The sequence below is a fragment of the Caloenas nicobarica genome, chromosome 13 (assembly GCF_036013445.1).
Source record: "Caloenas nicobarica isolate bCalNic1 chromosome 13, bCalNic1.hap1, whole genome shotgun sequence".
Taxonomy (NCBI): domain Eukaryota; kingdom Metazoa; phylum Chordata; class Aves; order Columbiformes; family Columbidae; genus Caloenas; species Caloenas nicobarica.
The window spans coordinates 7,867,986-7,886,031 of record NC_088257.1 but is presented as its reverse complement, the minus strand read 5'-3'; the positions used below and the strand labels follow the sequence as shown (position 1 = coordinate 7,886,031).

At 43.5% G+C, this 18,046-nt stretch overlaps 1 protein-coding gene across 1 annotated transcript; it reads left to right on the top strand.

The window, feature by feature from the left end:
* The first annotated feature begins 218 nt into the window (after positions 1-218).
* RUFY1 (RUN and FYVE domain containing 1) lies at positions 219-17,484 on the top strand. The gene is made up of 18 exons (XM_065643889.1): positions 219-486; positions 4,119-4,292; positions 4,866-4,983; positions 5,695-5,796; positions 6,112-6,235; positions 6,662-6,720; positions 7,433-7,498; positions 8,118-8,187; positions 9,132-9,233; positions 9,638-9,754; positions 11,172-11,339; positions 12,873-12,970; positions 13,353-13,472; positions 14,266-14,395; positions 15,222-15,316; positions 15,771-15,819; positions 16,004-16,081; positions 16,753-17,484. Exons 1-18 carry the CDS (start codon positions 219-221, stop codon positions 16,894-16,896), a joined length of 2,082 nt encoding a protein of 693 aa, XP_065499961.1. The 3' UTR covers positions 16,897-17,484.
* Positions 17,485-18,046: the final 562 nt, after the last annotated feature.

Sequence of the window (18,046 nt, the reverse complement as noted above, 5' to 3'; positions counted from 1 at the left end):
GTATTTTTGTTACTTTCATAACTTGTTTAAAAGTAAACTCTTTCTTTGCCTGCGCCCCCGCGTCCCCCCGAGTCTCTGACTCGGAACATGAAGCAAACCGCCCAGCTCTGGAGAGGTCTGCGTGCCGGCCCCGCTAACGCAGCCGCTGTACACGGCCCGCGCCGGACCCGCCGCGCCGGCTCCATTGCTCACGGCTGCTGTCATGTGACCCCTCCAAGATGGCCGCACGGGAGTGCCGCGCCGCGTCCGCGGCCGAGAGCAAAGACGACTTTGAGATTATCGACAAAAACCAGGTTCCTAATGCGGCCGAGTTGAAAAGCGAGGAGGCAGAGAAAGCGGAGGAGGCGCGCTGGTCTGCGCCCATCCTCTCGCTGGCCAGGAAGGCCTCGGAGAACTTGGCGCTGGGCTACGGCAGCGCGCTGAGATCCGCATCCCTGGCGGGACTGATCCCCAGAGCCGCCGGCACCGACAGCACCGCGCGAACAAGTACGGCTCTGCTTCTCTGTAAATCGCTTTACGGTGCAAAAATTAGTTGGCTTCCCTTAAGTGCTGTTGATTAGTGTCAGTGATGCGTGGTTGTGGATTTGTTTTTAAAAATCTGACGCTGCACTTTTTTATTTAAGGAAAATGATATGAGCAACACAGATGTAGAACTTAACGAAATTTGTTATGAACAGAAGAATCCTAAACTTTGATTATATTTGGGAAAATTGACTTTAGTTTTGTGCAGTAGGCTTTAACTTGATTCCCTCATTCTATGATTCTTTTCTCCCCCACCCTTCAAGTTCTCAGCAGCAGCCAGACTGCACCCGTAAGGATCTAGCTGGTTTGTTATCCCTCCAGGTGAGCTGGCTCAGAGAAGGATCAACGCTGTCCTTGTACAGCTGTCATGTCAGAAAGTGGACAAGTGAAATAAGATATAGATTTGTTATAAATGACTTTGTAACTATGCTAAAAATGGCTTCTGTTTAACCACAGCTTGCTTTATTAAACATCTGCATTCATGGACATAGCAACCATACAGATTTATGGAGCAGGTCTCTTAGAACTGAATTAAAAGGGCTCTAGTTGAATTCATATGGAAAGTAAATCTCAGTGATGTTCATTCAGCCTGGAGAAGAGAAGGCTCCGAGGAGACCTTATTGCGGCTTTTCTGTACTTAAAAGTGGCCGATAAGAGAGATGGGGACAGACTTTTTTGCAGAGCCTGTTGAAATAGGACAAGGGGTGATGGTTTTAAACTAAAGGAGGGGAGATTCAGGCTGGACATGAGGAAGACATTTTTGACCCTAAGGGTGGTGAGACCCTGGCCCAGCTTGCCCAGAGAGGCGGTGGATGCCCCATCCCTGGAGACATCCCAGGCCAGGCTGGACAGGACTCTGAGCAACCTGATCTGGGTGAAGATGTCCCTGCTCATGGCAGGGGTTGGACTGGATGAGCTTGGAAGGTCCTTTCCAACACAAACTATTTCATAACATGAAAACATGACCATTCAAATGTAGCAGTGATTGAGCCTGGAGTCCGTGCTCCAGGCACTCAGGTGAGCGCTTAATGGTTTTGGAGCAATGCAGCCCAGTTCTGCTAACTGGTGCTGACCTTTTTGTTTTTAATGATATTAAGTATTTAAGCTGGAGTTCTGTGGGGATGAATCGTGACTGCATGGTGAAATATGTTACTGCTAATGGACTTTTTTTTTTTTTTTTAATTCCTCAGTGTTGCTTGGTCAGGATTTAATATTAATTCGGTCCTGATAAAACTAGATTTTATCTTTCCCTGCATCCCTAAGTCTCACACCAAACTTCTCACAGATTTGTTTCCTGGATGCCCATCTGGAGCACCTGGGATCTAACCTGACAAAGGGCAGAATATCCCATTTTCTTCAGTTGCATTTGGAATAATGCTGGAAGAGAGATAATTCAAAACAACCTACAGCATTTGGCAAGGGGTGGGGAATAAAATGTTATCTTGCCTGAAATGGAACTTAATGGAACTTGTACCATAATCTTTCAGCTTATCTGTAAAGAAAGGGAATACAACACTACCTCCCCAAATTGTTCAAAATAGATAGTACATTGATAAGTTTTATGGAAAATTCCAGAAAAAAAATCTGTTCATAACTTAGATATGAAATGTGAACAGGCACCAAATCACTCATTCTGCCTATTCATTGTTACTTTTGACCAAGCACTATAAATTCCATTTAAAGCAGGTATTTTTAAGAAATAAGTGGAGGCCTGCAAGACCAGTTGTGGAAAACTAGCAACTTGTTCCCTGCTGCCACCTTTTTCCAGAAATTTTGTGACCTCTACCTGCTGCTTCAGATCTGTTGATCTGTAAACAGTGCTGCACACCATACAGTCAGCTGGACACATATAAAGGAACATCATAAAACAAGTGCCTGCCATTGAAGAAACTATGTCCTGCCTTGCAGAGAAGGCTGGGAGCTACAAATTTAAAGATGACAAATCAAGAAAGACTTGCATTCTTAAAGAGCAAGAGATAGTGAACTGCTTTTCTTGGTGCTTCAGTGTTTTCTGACTTCAAAGTGTGCTGAATAATCACAGAAAACAAGGCATGGGCCTCAAAAAGATGTTAGAACAAATCTATATAATTGAGATATGAGACCGTATGACTGTGTTCTTCAAGATTGCAGCAGAACATCTGTGATCTTTTGCACTTATGTAACTCAATTCCTAATCTTTGAGGCTTGGCTTTGGTCACGTGTCTAATACCTGTCTATCTGGTGTGTACCAACTTGTACACAGTTTTGCAAAATATGTGCTTGGCACTGTAAATTTGCAACAGTCTAAAAAAGAATGTTCAAGTAATTATTTAACTTAATACAAACCCTTATTAAGATGCCGTTTTATACAAATTTTCACTCACAATATTCTTTTTTTATATATGTCTTGTGTATAATACAATACCTGTGTCTTGAGCAAGGCTTACAAGCAAAGTATTCCTGATAAAATAAAAATTCCAATTCAGGAAGCCATCAAAATAAGTTGCCATTGCTACTGAAACACCCCAATACTCAAAGAAAGTTACTGATTTTCTGTTTCTGCAGTCAACTTTTTTCCTATTCTGACCTGCCACCTGACAATATTGACATCAAAATTTAAAATATTACATCCCTTTTAATCCTTAGCCTTGTCTCAAGACGTTAAATGCTATTTTGAGGCATCTACTACATTGGCTACAGCCATTGACACAACAGGCCACTGAGAAGACAGGACTTTGTGTGCTTGTGGTTGTTGAGATTAGAATGACCCCGTTTTCACTCTTTTGATGTGGGAGTTTTGCTTGGTTTTAATCCGAAATTAGCATTATGTGCACAAAGAAGGTAATAATGAAAATTAGTACCAAAGAGAATTTTTCATGGTGTTAGGAATAGCGTTAATAATCTTGCACATGACTACCCCAGGGGCTCTACCTGTTCGACTCGGCCTTTTGCAACCGCTACTTCTGCGAGCGCGGCCACGTTTGGTGCCCGGGTGACAGGATTCTCCTCATGCAACAGCGCTGGCTCACAAGATCATTTAGGTGGGCAGCGGTCTGCAGCTGGCAGCCTCTGCCACAGCCTGCTGCTGACTGAAGGAAAAGCGGTATCTGGCAGCCTGGTGTTACCTCCTTCGGGTGTGGAGGCGGGAGGAGCAGCTGAGGGAAGCGCCGGCCCCGCCGCCCGGCACAGACTCGTTCTAAAATGGCGCCCGGCACTCGCTCTCGCGAGAGCTCGCGGGGTGGTGGCGCAGGTGCCGTTGCCGCGGTAACGCGGGCGGGCGCTGCCCTCCGGCCGCCGCCCGGTACGGCCCCGCCGCGGGGGAGGTGGCGCTGGGCCCCGGGGTGGGGAGAGGGGACAGGTGCCGTGTCCCCCCCAGGGGGGCGGCGGCGGGGCCTGGGCAGCGGCTCCGCGTCCCCCGTGTCGGCTCTTGCCGGCGCGTCCTTCGTGTTGGGGGGTTCGCCCAGACCATGTCCTGCACCCGGCTCTTCTCCAGCCCTTCGCCTCCGCAAGATGGAGACCAGCACGGGAGGCATCGCTCTTGTCAGCGCTGAGAGGGGTCGGGAGGAGCGCGTTTCTAAACCCAGCTTTTCTTTCTCCGCCCGTGTGTCCCCGGGCAGGTGCGCGGTGCCACGCCATGGAGGAGCGCGCCAACCTCATGAACATGGTGAAGCTCAGCATCAAAATCCTGATCCAGTCGGCCCTGAGCCTGGGCCGGACCCTGGACTCCGACTTCCCTCCCCTGCAGCAGTTCTTCGTGGTGCTGGAGCACTGCCTCAAGCACGGCCTCAAAGGTGGGCGCCCGCTGCCCGCGCTGAGGAGGGGCAGATGGACGGGTCTCTGTTGCGTCTTGTTGTGTTTCCAGTTTGACTTCTGTACGACAGCATTAATCTCATACGCTGTATGATGCTATCAGTGTTATAGATATAACTTACAGACTGAAGCGTAGAAGGTTCCATCTGAATGTGAGGAGAAACTTCTTTCCTTTGAGGTGCCAGAGCCCTGGAACAGGCTGCCCGGAGAGGTTGTGGAGTCTCCTTCTCTGGAGACATTCAAACCCACCTGGACATGATCCTGTGTGACCTGCTCTGGTGACCCTGCTTTAGCAGGTGGGCTGGACTGGATGGTCTCCAGAGGTCCCTTCCAGCCCCAGCCACTCTGATTCTGTAGTTCTGTGAACTATGCAGTTACTTTCCAATATACCCTGTATTATGTGTCTCTTAAACCGTCAAGGTATTTTTAATGCCCCATTTCCATTGACGTATTAGGAGCTGGTAAGACAAAGTAAAACACAGACTAAAATTTGTAATGCTGGAGTAGGAAGCCTGTCACTTTTCCTCACAAATTTCTCTGTTTACTCCCTTCAGCGAAGAAGACTTTTATCGGACAGAGCAAATCATTTTTTGGTCCTTTGGAGCTAGTGGAAAAACTTTGTCCTGAAGCATCAGATATAGCAACTAGTGTTAAAAATCTGCCAGAGCTGAAGTAAGTTGATTGTTGGGAATGATGCATTTTGCTTATACTGCTGGGAAAAAAGAACCTTTTGTGTAGTCTCTCGCCTTCCTTAATGAGATCTCGTTCCCAAAGAGAAAAATAGGGTGTGTAGGAGGCATTGATTCTCCAAGAGATAAGGAGGACATCTCAAAATACTCAGTGCTTCTGGTTCAAACAATACTGTCAGGTTAAAAACAGCATTTGGAAACTTCTATAACCTTGCTAAAAATAACCATAAGATCATCAGAGATATTTTCTTTCCTCTTCTTTCCCTCGCATTTATGTCTGTCTCATTTTGTGCATGGGCTAGTAGTATTTAATTTGGGTAATTCAGGATAATGGAAAGAGACCAGTTTTAATGCTAGAATGCATCAATAGTTGGGTTATGGTGGTAGCTGAAAATATGTATGTCTTTCTAAGTTAGGAAGAGTTTGCAATATACTTTCCCTTTGCTGAAGCAATGGGATGTACTTAAATGCTTCTGTGTTCTGGAGACAACACTTCTTTTCCCCAAGGACTGGGGGTCACGGGGTGTGGGGTTTTTTTGTTTGGGTTTGTTTTTTGTTTGGGAGTTTGGTTGGTTGATTGGTTGTTTTTAAATCACTAACAACCTTCATCTGCCTTTGTAAAGGGAGAATTTTGACTTGCACAAATGTACTGTTTGTTTGGTTTTTTACCAAAACATGCAACTTTTCATTTTAGGACTGCTGTGGGAAGAGGAAGGGCTTGGCTTTATCTAGCACTTATGCAAAAGAAACTGGCAGATTATCTTAAAGTACTCTTGGACCATAAGCATCTGTTAAGGTAACAGTACAGACATATGTAGATTGTATTCACTCAGTCACTGAAACCTTGCATTGCTACAGCAAGAGGTCATTAGTTGACCAATTTAAGCTTGTTCTTGCAACCTGCAGAGGAGCAAGTTCTTAATTGTTTTTGCAGTGAACCTACAGAGGAACGAGTATTTTCTGTGAGAGTTCTGCATCTTCTGCCTTGTGCAATAAATTAGGGAAGGGGCTGATCAACTGAGCTTTAGAAGGGCTACAGAAATTATTTCAGTGGTGGAAGTACCATTATAATTGTTTGATGTGCAGTGATGCCTTCTAATGTTTCTTCTAGTGAATTTTACGAACCTGATGCATTGATGATGGAGGAGGAAGGAGCCGTCATTGTGGGTCTGCTGGTTGGACTGAACGTTATTGATGCAAACCTTTGCTTGAAAGGAGAAGACTTGGATTCCCAGGTGAAGATTAAAGCTTAAATAAGATCAGTCATTATAAGATTCTAGTAGAATTAAGCACATTCATAAAAACTTTACTGAGATGGGTCCTGAATTCTGTCCAGAATGGCCTGTATTGAAGCTGGTTATGTTTCCCACATTGAATCAAGACAAGATACATGAGTATCCATCTCTTTAAGTAGCAGTTTATGGAAATGCTGTCAAAACTAGTAACTGCTAGGAAAGTGAGCACACCAAATATGGTTATTTTGATGCTTTTGTGACAAGCACTAGCTTGCACACTTGCTTCAGCTAGGAAGAGCGTAGGTATTATCTGTCTCTCTAAACTTAAACTTCAGATTTTCACATTTTTCCAAATATCCTGTAATGCCTGCTGCCATGCAGAATTGCACTATGAAGGTGTGTTAATATCTTTAATATATTTTTCAGGTTGGAGTGATTGATTTTTCCTTGTACCTTAAGGAAACACAGGACAGTGATGGCAAACAGTATGTATGGTGTATTAGTGATTCTAAATTATGGGTTTTGTAGAACAAACCTGTCAGACAGTCTGTGGGAGCACGAGTGCTAGAGATGTCAGACTCTTTTAATCATTCAAAAAAGAGAATCCAAGATAGATTTTGCTAGCTAAACATAAGTAGTAACTTTCAAAGGTTGAGCCCATGACAGTTTTAACAACAATACTGTGTGAAGAGTTTGTATCTCGAGCTGGGACCAGATTAAAAGCACCCATAATTTTAGGTTTTGTTTTTATTGGGGTTTAGGAGACATAATCTGGCAGATCACCCTCTGCTAAATCACTGCTTTGTTTCTAAGCATTTTCAGCAACACTCTCAAGTAGCTGTCTTTATGGGAAAGATCAGTTATGGAGGAAAAAAAAGTACTTTTAGGTGAATTAGAGACTGCAGCTGTTAGCATCGCTATGTCTAGAAGACTTGTAGCGAATGGAGGGGACTTCACAGTTTGTGTGCTCCTGGTGCTTCAGAGCACTTTACTATTCAGCTGCTGGGGACAAGCAGCTCAACAGCTGCTTCATCTCCCTTGTGCTTCTGGTCTAGCTCGGGCACAAGTATTTTTAAAAGAAAAGGAGAAAAGGTTTCAGCTCAGTTTGCAAGTCTGTGCTAAAGACTCTGGTACAAACTAACAGCTTAGAATGAAGGGGTTTCTTCTCAATCAATAAATTCTCACTTTTCCTACTAGAGATGGAGGGATTACAGCTGTCCTTGACCAGAAGCATTATGTGGAAGAACTTAATCGACATCTAAGGTGGGATTTTCATCTATACTAATGTATAAATACTTGTCTTGTTTGGCTTTTCCAGTATGACTTCGAATGTCTCTGCTGTCAGTCTTGTAGATTTTTGTCTGATATTGAAATGCCTGATTGTTTCCCGAAATCTCAGTTTCATTTTATACTCTTACTCTTCTGATGGCATATGCACTGCAGAAAACAAGTTTGTGTAATTATAGTTGACTTTGAGACTTACTAACGGAAGAATTTGGAGCTACTTTTTCAAGGGAAAACCATTACAAGTGCATCTGGAAATTCATACTTTAGCAGAAGAGTCTTTATTCTTCCCCCATGGTTGTTCAGTGGGATGAGTGGGTCTCATGCTCTTGAACATCAGAGAGGTGTTAAGCCTGCAAAAGATAAGCCAGAACAGGGCTGCCAACTAACACAGCAGGCTGCCAACTGTAGGGAAATGCGTGGTCCTCTCCGTGCTTAAGAGAGATAATTGTCCTTGCTCTGAGTTTTTTTGCCAGCTCACCAAACTATTTCATCGTTAACAAATGCAAGATGGTAAAAGTATGGTTGAGGATAGGAATAAATGTTGAACACTAGCATTTCTTATATTATTTTTATGTGTTTCTTTTCCTTGCTGCAGTTGCACGGTTGCAGATCTTCAGAACAAAATAGACTGTTTAGAAAAGACCAACTCGAAACTCCAGGAAGAGGTTTGTGTCTGGTCTGTTAAATATTTCACGTAGCTGTTTTGCATCAGAGGGACAACTCCTTGAAAATAGATATTAGACCTAATATTTGAGTTCATACTAATGAAGTGTGGGGGATTGGTAGGACTGGCACAGATTGGCACATGGGGAAAGCTCTGTGGAAAGCTTCTACCTTATGTTAGCTGTTAAAATGCTTTTGGGCACCTATTTGTTAGAGAGGTTTTTTTAATCAAGCTTTTTGTCTTGCAATGGTGTCTCCACCCAAAAGTAATCATACCGCTGTAACGAACGTGACTTGTCCCTCTTCCTTCTGCACATACACGTGTGTATGTATGTGTCAAGTGGGTTAAACAGAACTCAGAAAAAGGGAAGGATCACACTTCAATTAGGAAATCTTTCCTAGCTGGGAACTGAAATAGAACCCAGCAGCATGCGTGGTAATGGTTGTTTTGGTTTTTGTTGTGGTGGTGTTTTACTGTTTATATATGTTATTACATGTGTGAGTTCAAAGTGTATCTGTGTAGTCCAGTTTCCAATACTATTTGGGGCATCTCCACTTGAAAATACCATAAAGTTCCACGAGTGAATGTCAGCCCTGACTTACTGTATGACTTCTAGTTCATACCAGAATGAATACCACAGATCACAGATATGTGCTGGCTTTTAGCCTTTTACACTAGGATGCACTTCTTTGCACAGTTAATATTTAAAAATAATTTATGAGGGCATGAAGCAGAAATGAACAAATGTTGGTGGGCTCATTAATGAAGGCTGTACAGTTAGTACGACTGCAAAGGGGTCAGGCAGCTTCTGGGGAGAACAAAAGGGCCGAAAGGGGAAGCAAACAATGCACCTGCTACAAGGGCCAAGCTACTAACTTTAGAATTCCTCCAGATGTTGCATGCTTGTACAGTGATTAAATACAGATATGTTCTCTTTGTAAACAGCTTGCCGCAGCAACTGACCGAATTGGATCACTTCAGGAAGAGCAGCAGCAGTTAAAACAACAAAATGAATTAATTCGTGAACGGAGTGAAAAAAGTGTCGAGGTAGGATGCCTGTTTAAAGATGATGAGAATCCTTACAGTAACTGATCTCTTTTGATGAACTGCGGTTAGCGCTCTCAAAAGCACTTTGAACTGGAAAGCTAAGCACAGTTTAGTGTGCTGCTGTCTAGGTCGCTGGTTTTGTGTGTAGTATGCACAGACATTAGATTTTTGCTGTTATTTGTTGCACACTTAAACACGTACTTGCAGAAGGGAGGGAGCATAAAAAGTATTAGAGGGGTCTCCTTTTAATTTTAGTCTATTCTTTGGCATTTCAGCTTATTAATGTTTGTGACCTTATTATAAAATAGTAGGATTTTGCTTGAAATAGCACGCAAGAATTTGAGGCATACTTTAAATACTCAACTTTGTGGTCTCGTGGCTTTTTTTGCTGATCTTTCTCACAGGTAACAAAAGAGGATACAAAAGTAGAGTTGGATACTTACAAGCAGTCGCGCCAGGGTCTTGATGAAATGTACAGTGATGTCTGGAAGCAGTTGAAAGAAGAAAAAAAAATTAGGCTGGTAAGGAAATTAACTATAGAAAGTGAAATGAAAGATAGAGGATTCTGCCTACTTTAAGGTAGCCTTACGAGTACAAGCTGTGTGCTCTGCACTTGTTGCCACTGTTGCTGTTCAGTGCTGGGCCTGCAGCTAAGCAGCAAACCAGCTGCTCTCTCACCTTTCTTTCTCTGGGGGGGAAGGAAGGGAAAAAGGAAGAAAGACTCATGGGTTGAAAAACAAACAGATTTAATAAAGCAATAATAAAAGAAGAGTGAATAATAATGCAAATATCATAAAATATACAGAGCGATGCTTGGCCGCTGGAACACACGCTCCCAGCAATGAGCACTGGCAAGTGGACACTGGGAGCACAGCAAGTCCAGCTCAACTCAGAGATCACAGTGGCCACAGGGGGTCACAGAAATTTGGCCCTGGGAGCAGCAGCAGGAATGGGAGCCCTCAGGGACAGTGGCCATCAAGGAAAGGGGGACGTTCCCAGGAACTTCCTGCTTATATATGGAACGTGAGGTTCGTGGTATAGAAAACTTCTGTTGGCCAGCTTGAGTCAGCTGTCCTGGATCCGCTGCTCCCCGCTTTAGACACCTGCTGATTTGCAAACCATGGGAAACTGCAGGATGACCTTGGTTTCTGAGCAATAAGTGTCACCATCAGTGAGCTCTTACATTCTTTCATTCCAAATCCCAAACACTGGAAAACTACATGAAGAAAACTTTAACTTGTTCTCAGAGTGCTCTGTTATTATTCTCAAACTAAATTCAGAACAAAAGACCATGCTAGCTACCTAGAAGAAAATGGACTAACTGCATGGGAAATTACCTTGATTCAGCCAAACCAGCACAATAACTATTCAGACTTCCTAACGGATTTGCAAGCAAGGCGCTGATATTTGTTATTTACAGTGTATGAGAAGACCTAGAAATCAGGGCTTTTGGAATCCTGAAGATAAAGTCTTCCCCTGTTAAGAACTTACCAAGGTTATTGTAGCAGAGACTAAGATAAAAACACAAAGAAAGGCAACTGTCTTTATCGAGGAAAATATGGTATATGCACAACAGTCACTTCCACAATGAGCTGCTAATTAGTGACTGGTGAAGGGGCCGCCCAGGCTTGCTGGAGCCTGTGGCTGTTGTCAACCCAACTCCAGCTGCCAGGAGGAATATTTCATTTGATGGGCTGCTAAGTTACACAGTGAGCTCTGTGCAGGGTGCAGATCTCATGGCATAGTCTGGAGAGCTGAAACAGTATTTTGGTCTTGCTAACTCACAGTGTTATTTGGAACCTAGCTCTTTTGTAAACTTGTAGGTCAGTATTATCTTAGAGTAATGCATAGTTTCGGGTGAGGAGGTTATGTGGGTTTCGGAAATACTTATCCCTGATTTATGACTACATAGCAGTAACTAGGAAATCTCTTTGTAAGGAACTAGAGAAAGAATTGGAGCTACAGATTGGAATGAAAACAGAAATGGAAATTGCCATGAAACTTCTGGAAAAAGATACTCATGAAAAACAAGACACCTTGGTTGCACTTCGCCAACAGTTAGAAGAAGTGAAGGCTATTAACCTGCAGATGTTTCACAAATCCCAGGTACGTACATAGTGGAGAACAGGAAGAGCAGCTGTAGTGTTGCTCTTTCACACATTCTTTGTGCAGTGGGGATGTAAATGCACTTGTATGCATCTGAAGCAATACTTAGATGCAACAATTTTCTTAAGATTTAAAACTGTAAAGATTTTTTTTAATTATGCCTTATTATTGATAAGAGATTGGATATGTTTGGAAAGAAAGGGGGTTTCCTTGAGTATGCTGCGTAGTGTGCCACAGGATCATCCAGCTAAAGCCGAGACAAAGGGAGAGCTCTCCCAGGGGAGAGCGTGGTTTCAGGGACCTTTGTTCTAACCACGGAATTATTAGTCTTTAAAAAATGACTTACTGCAGCCAAGAACTGTCTTCTCATTCCTATCTGCGTTGTCTTGCCTTTTACCTGAACCACGTTTGACACTGTTTGCTGTAAAAACCATCATCAAGCCTCTTTAAGCCAATAGAAAACTATCATTTCTTGTTTACTTTCAGCAGGCTGTACCCAGCGGGGCAGCTGGGTGGTGTGGCCAGTGCAAGGGCAACACTGAAGTTGGGAGCGGGGAGCTCTGCGGTCAGACCGGCCTCTGGAGCTAACAAAAAATTGTTGGATTGCTTTAGGTATTTTGCTATAGCACCTTTAGCATAAGATCTGACTCTCCAAAAGTACAATGGTTAGAGAAGTAAAATGAAAAATGTTTTGTTTTCTGGGCCTGTCTCCCTTCCTCAGTCTCTTCCCTACCCTGGCAGTTTTTAGAGTTTACTTTCCCGATCCTTTGTGTCATGTATATTGCAGGGCCTAGGGGATGGTTTTGTGGTTTTTTGTTATTTGGGCGGGTTGTGGTGTTTTGATTGTTTTTTTTCAACTGGACAAAAAAATGTACAGATCAGCATTTCTACAGGAAGGGATGGCATAGAAGTGTTCACGCAAAATGTACAGAGCTTGTCCCCGTTAATGACATAAGAGCTCAATAAATATCTGGTGCCAGAAATCCAGAGGGTGTTTCTGGTAGTTTTTTTGGGCTGTTTCCCGATGCCTGTTGAGGTTTTATCCAGCCTTTGCTCCTTCCCAGGTACACAGACACTTGCAAGGGCAGAGCCGGTGACAGCCCAGTGCTGAGTGGTGCCTTTGCTTTCAAAAGCTGCATTTATTTTGTATCTTTTTTGGCTTCCTGTTCCATGCCCCTCAGTGCAGTTGTTACATTCAAGTCATAATAGAAACATAATTGATGTTCTTATCCTGATAATTTCTTTCTTCAAACTCCTTTCCAAAGAAAAGATTTTTAGCTTGTAGCTGGTCTCATAGATCAAAACTTACTGCAGTTAAGGTGGTTTTTTTCTGAGCTCTTAATAAAACAAATTGAGGAGTGTCTGTTCTGGCATTATCAGCATTTTGTTTGCACATTCCAGTTAGACCCAGGCGTGGCCCATAACAAGCTAAACATTCTTTATCTAGTGGCAGACTTTCATTAAATACTAATGCTCTGTGCTTTAGAAAATGAAAATATGTTGCCTGGAATATCTATTCACTTATTCCTACAGAATGCAGAGTGTTCATTACAACAGAAAACAGAAGCAATATCCTCTTTTGAAGGAAAAACAAATGAGATGATGTCTTCAATGAAACAGATGGAAGAGAGGTAATAATTGCAAGCTCAGAAAGTCAACATTGAAGTCAGTAGAAAGCTTCTGACTGAAACCTCTACGGGATGACCTTCCATTTCTCAGTATAGCACTGTCAGATATGTCTCCTATAGACACTTGGCCATACATGCCAGCATGAAGTTCTATTTTCCTTTCTCCCCCTTAGCACCTTCTGCACTTGGCTGTTCTCTTTTCTCTCTCTCTTTTTTTTTTTTTTCAGAAACAGTTGCTTTCAAGAGTAATTTTTTTTCTCTGCTAGCATTTTCAGTTCAAGATTTCTATAAAGATCTGTATGGTAAATCTAAAAGAACAACATGAGAGGGTGTAGGTAAGGAGTATGTGAATCGACAACAAATGAACATGTTCCTTACTTTGTAGGTTGCAGCATGCAGAAAAGGCAAGGCAGGCTGCAGAAGAAAGATGCAACAAGATGAAGCAAGAGCTTGCAGGCAGGCTCGACACTTGTCAGCAGCAGATGTCCCAGCTGGATAGCAAATGGTATTTAATCTGACCCATTTTTTTTCCTTCCCTTCTGCCATTTCTTTAAGAAATGCTTTCTACTCCTTTTGTGCTAAGGTCTAAAGAGAGGTAGGTTTGAATTATGTTGGGTTCAGCAAGTATTGACAAGTGTGCAAGATGTAGGAAAGCACAGAAGTTCTGTGTGGTGAACTGTTAGCATGAGGATTTTGAACTGCATTTTCCAAAACATCCAATTCAGAGCACAGAGTGCCAGTAGAAATCTGGTCATTCTGACTAGCAATGGAGCTTTCAATTGCCTTTTCACTAAATCAGGAGACAGAAATGGTTGTGCTTGTACACTGAGCACAGGAGTGACTGTCATCCGAAGGACTGGGGGTTTTGGTTAGGGCGTTGGGAGCTGGGGAGCATCCTGATGTTCTTAGAGAATGTTAAGCCTCTAAAGGTTTCTAATACCTATAGAAAATGCTTCTTTCACAGTTCAGACTTCAGGGTACAGTGTCATTTTCAAACATGTCTCTTTAAACACTGGTAGTCAAATATGTACTTGTGGGGATCAATTTTCTTTTTTTTTTTTTTTTGGTCTTTTTTCTTCTAGCCGTTCATCGCTGCTTGTTTTCTGTGATCTGAAAATGCTAATACAGTTTTTGCTGTTTGCTGCCATAACATCCCTGTTCTTTCCTTTCCCAGAACACCACTCTAGTTTTTGCCCTCTTTTGGACAAGGTTTCTTCTCTTTATACTATTCCTATCCTTAAGCTCTATAGGATATTTTTCTGCTATAGGCTTTCTTAGAATGAATTATTTCTAAATAGCTCAACTCTGGAAAAGGAGTTAAAAACTGAAAAGGAACAGAGACAAACTTTGCAAAGAGAACTACACCAAGAGAAGGATGCTACCACTCTGCTTAAAACAGAATTGCAGCAAATGGAAGGACTGAAAAAGGTACGCACAGCGCGAACGCGCCCAGCGTTCAGAATTAAAGCTGACGTAGAACCAGTGCAATGTTTGCATCTGTAGGAGAGTCATTTCTTCTGTACCAGCCTCCTTGGGGTGGTTCCAAAAGCTTGGCTAATGTAACGCGAGTCCGCGCATGAAATGCCAAGAGAAGGAACTTGGCACAGTGCAGGGCTCGGGCGATGGAAGCGGTTGAGCCGGTGGCCCGAATGCTCTGCCTGCCTTAGCGGCGCGAGTGTCTGAGCCACTTGCCAGTCAGCAGCTGAGCTGAGACAGCGGGGACGAAAAGCTCAGCAGCTGTCCCGTGGTGAGATACCCCTGCTCGGGTAGGAAATGGCAAGTTCAGAGATTTCCTTGACAGTGTGAGGTCTTTCAACTGTCTGTAATAAAATAACAACATGTTTTTAAGCATACAAACCAACTGGATGCAATTTATTTTTTATTTTTGTTAACCTAAAGGGAATTTGTGCCTGTGTATCTAGCAGCTTAGATTTCGAAAGCACACTTGTACACCAGTATCTGTACGCTCATGTGTGGGCACAGGGCTGCTGTGTCCTAGCTGTGCTCAAGGATGTTTAAAGCCTGAAAATCTTCCTCTCTTTCTGGTAAATATGGTTAAATGATTTAATTGTTTGTGCTCTACAAGAACCCATGGGTAGTTCACCCGTGCAATTCTAAAAATCAAGCCTTAGAAATAGGTTTAAAGGCGCTTATTGTTGTGAACTGCTTGGGTACTTTGGATGGGCTATCTGATCTGGGTTATGGGTCAAACTTGGCACACACAAAAAAATTGATTTTGTGCTTGATTTTCTAGGAACTGAGAAAACTGCAAGATGAGAAGCAACAGTTAGAGAAAGTCTGTGAGGAGCAGGAGCAAGCTCTCCAAGAAATGGGACTTCATCTCAGCCAGTAAGTTCTAGGAACTGAACTTCTCTAAGTGACGTAGCTTGGAGGATGGAGTATCAAAGTCATACAAATAATTTTAAAATGCATCCAGTTATAAAAATTAGTTAAACATGAGAATTTTAGGATGCAATTACTATACATGGGAAACTAAGCAGGCATGAAATAAAAGTGAGGGAAGATCCTTGCATGAGTAAGCTGGCTGAGCTAGGAAACGATGCAGTAAATGCTTAATTCTTGCAGTGGAATTTGCTTTTCCCACATTCTTCTGCATGTACTGAGAAGGGCACGAACCCCGCAGTGACAAAGCTTCCTGGTGATGCTGAGCGGTTCAGAGTTGTACCAGGGAGCTGACCAAAGAATTTGAGTTTAGATTCAGTGGCTGGACAGTGGAATGGCAGCTAAAATTGAACACAACTAAATGTAAAGTCATGCAGAGGGAATTATTTTTTTTTTCCAGATCAAAGTTGAAGATGGAAGATATTAAAGAAGTAAATAAAGCGCTAAAGGTACTCCATATCTCATGGATATTTTTCCTAAGTATGTGCATTTAACACCTTCAAATCTCACCACGGTTATCCTACTTTAAAAGATGGCTTTTGGAAAATACCGACAATGTTGGTAAACTGGCTTTGAATTTTATTTTATAAATTTATTTGTATCTACAGTGAGGTTTTCATTTTGATTTTCTAGGGTCATACCTGGCTGAAGGATGACGAAGCAACACACTGCAAGCAATGTGAAAAGGAGTTCTCTATCTCAAGGAGGAAGGTAGTGGCGTTCGGTGCATTTTTTTTTTCCTTTTGTCACAGAAAACAAAAATTGTGCTGTTGCCTAGTTTATGAGGGAAGACTGACACTGCTTCAATTCCCGATCTTGTTGGCATGATAAATACAGAGACAAGTAATTGGGTATTTCCCATCCTAAAAATAACGCTCTCCTGCCTGGGCCCTGCCCTTGGCAGGAGCTGCGGTGGGCTGTGTTCCCTTGTGATGTGGTTCATCACGCGTCCCTGCTGGGCTGTGTGCAGCGGGGACAGGACACTCACAGGCCCTGCACGCTGCCTTTTGGGCTTGGGGGTTTGGCACAGCCCGGTGTGCCAGCCCAGGCACCCGATCTGCGCGCAGAGCCAGGCCTGTGTGTGCTGAGAGCTGGGCCCAGCTGCTGGGTGATCCAGGCCGAGCGCTGGGATCTGGCGGCCGAGCGCTGGGATCTGGCAGCTGAGCGGCCCCTCTAGCCCCAGGCCAGGGGCAGCAGCTCCGGGGGCTGCGCGGGGATTGGGGATCGCACCCCTTCAGGTTCACAAGTGCTGCTGGGAGGGCTGGGCCTCTTGGGAGGTGAAGGATGATGTCACAGGACCCCAAAAGCTTTTATAAGGTCTGATTTATCTCGTGATGCTCGGTTTTGAGGCAGCTGTGCTTATTCTAACTCTCCATTTGTAGCATCACTGCAGAAACTGTGGGGACATCTTCTGCAACACTTGTTCCAGTAATGAACTTGCACTGCCATCATATCCTAAGCCTGTCCGTGTTTGTGATACTTGTCACACTTTACTCCTTCAGCGGTGTTCGTCTAACTCCTCCTAAGGCTTCCGTAACCTTGATGGGACCACTTAAGCATTGGAAAAGTAGCCATTATTTTTTTAATTCTGCATTCCAGGCATCTTCTGTGCAGCAGACTGTCTGGTCTGTAATGTTTTCCACTGTAAGACAGAGCAGTGCAAAATAATTTGTAGGGATTATGCAAGCTAATGCTTCTCCAACTGGAATAATTAAGACAATTATATAAACTGTAATTTCCCTTAAAATTCTATTTGAAACTAAAAAGCAAACTCACTTTTCTGAATTTTATAGATATTTGTATTAAAATTTGTATATGGTATTTCTACATTTACTTGATCCCTCTAGACATCACTGTCTGCACATTAACTTCAGTTCCTCTGCATTGTTGCAAGGTGCTCCTGTGTTTCACTGGCTCGTGTACAGTTTTGTATTTGCTCAAAGTACAGAAAAGGTCAATTTATGAATTGTCTATAGAAAGAGCTTTACAATGAGTGTCAATGAATGTGCCTTCGGTTCACTGCAGAGTCACAAGCTACACCTTGTACTTGTTCTGAAAGTCGCTGTGACCACAGTATGGTAGTTACACAATAAAGCCTTTTGCAAAAACTGAAAGCAAGACTGAAGTTCTGATTTTTAACAGCTGCCAGTCATGGATCCCAGAAGAGAACATCGTACCATTGTGCACAGAGGACTGAAGCCAGAGCTACTGAAATGCATCTAAGATGAAGCCAGTGCTCTGCAGGTGGAACTGCCCCCATCCTTCCCCAGGAGAAAAGCAAGAAGTGACTCCAGCTTTGCTGTGACCGCCCCTGTGTGCCAGCCCAGGCACCCGATCTGCACGCAGAGTCGGGCATGTGTGTGCTCTCCTGAGAGCTGAGCTCAGCTGCCCAGGCTGTTGCTCAGTTGAGCTGCCTTGTGTTCATGGCTTCTGCGTGTCTCTTGCTCATGATGATGTTTTCTGCAGCCTGAGCAAGGCTAAGGCCGGAAACTCCAAGAGACCAGCTCTGGCACCAGCCCCAAGTGCTGCCCACAGGCAGCAGCCAGGGAACAGACAACAGTGGCTGCAAGGTGAAGGGCTCAGGATTTGGCCCTTTCTAGATCCACTGCTGCAGAAGGTCATGGCATTTTCTCCACTGCATTAAAGCACCTCAAATTTCTAACCCCTGGGGAAGAA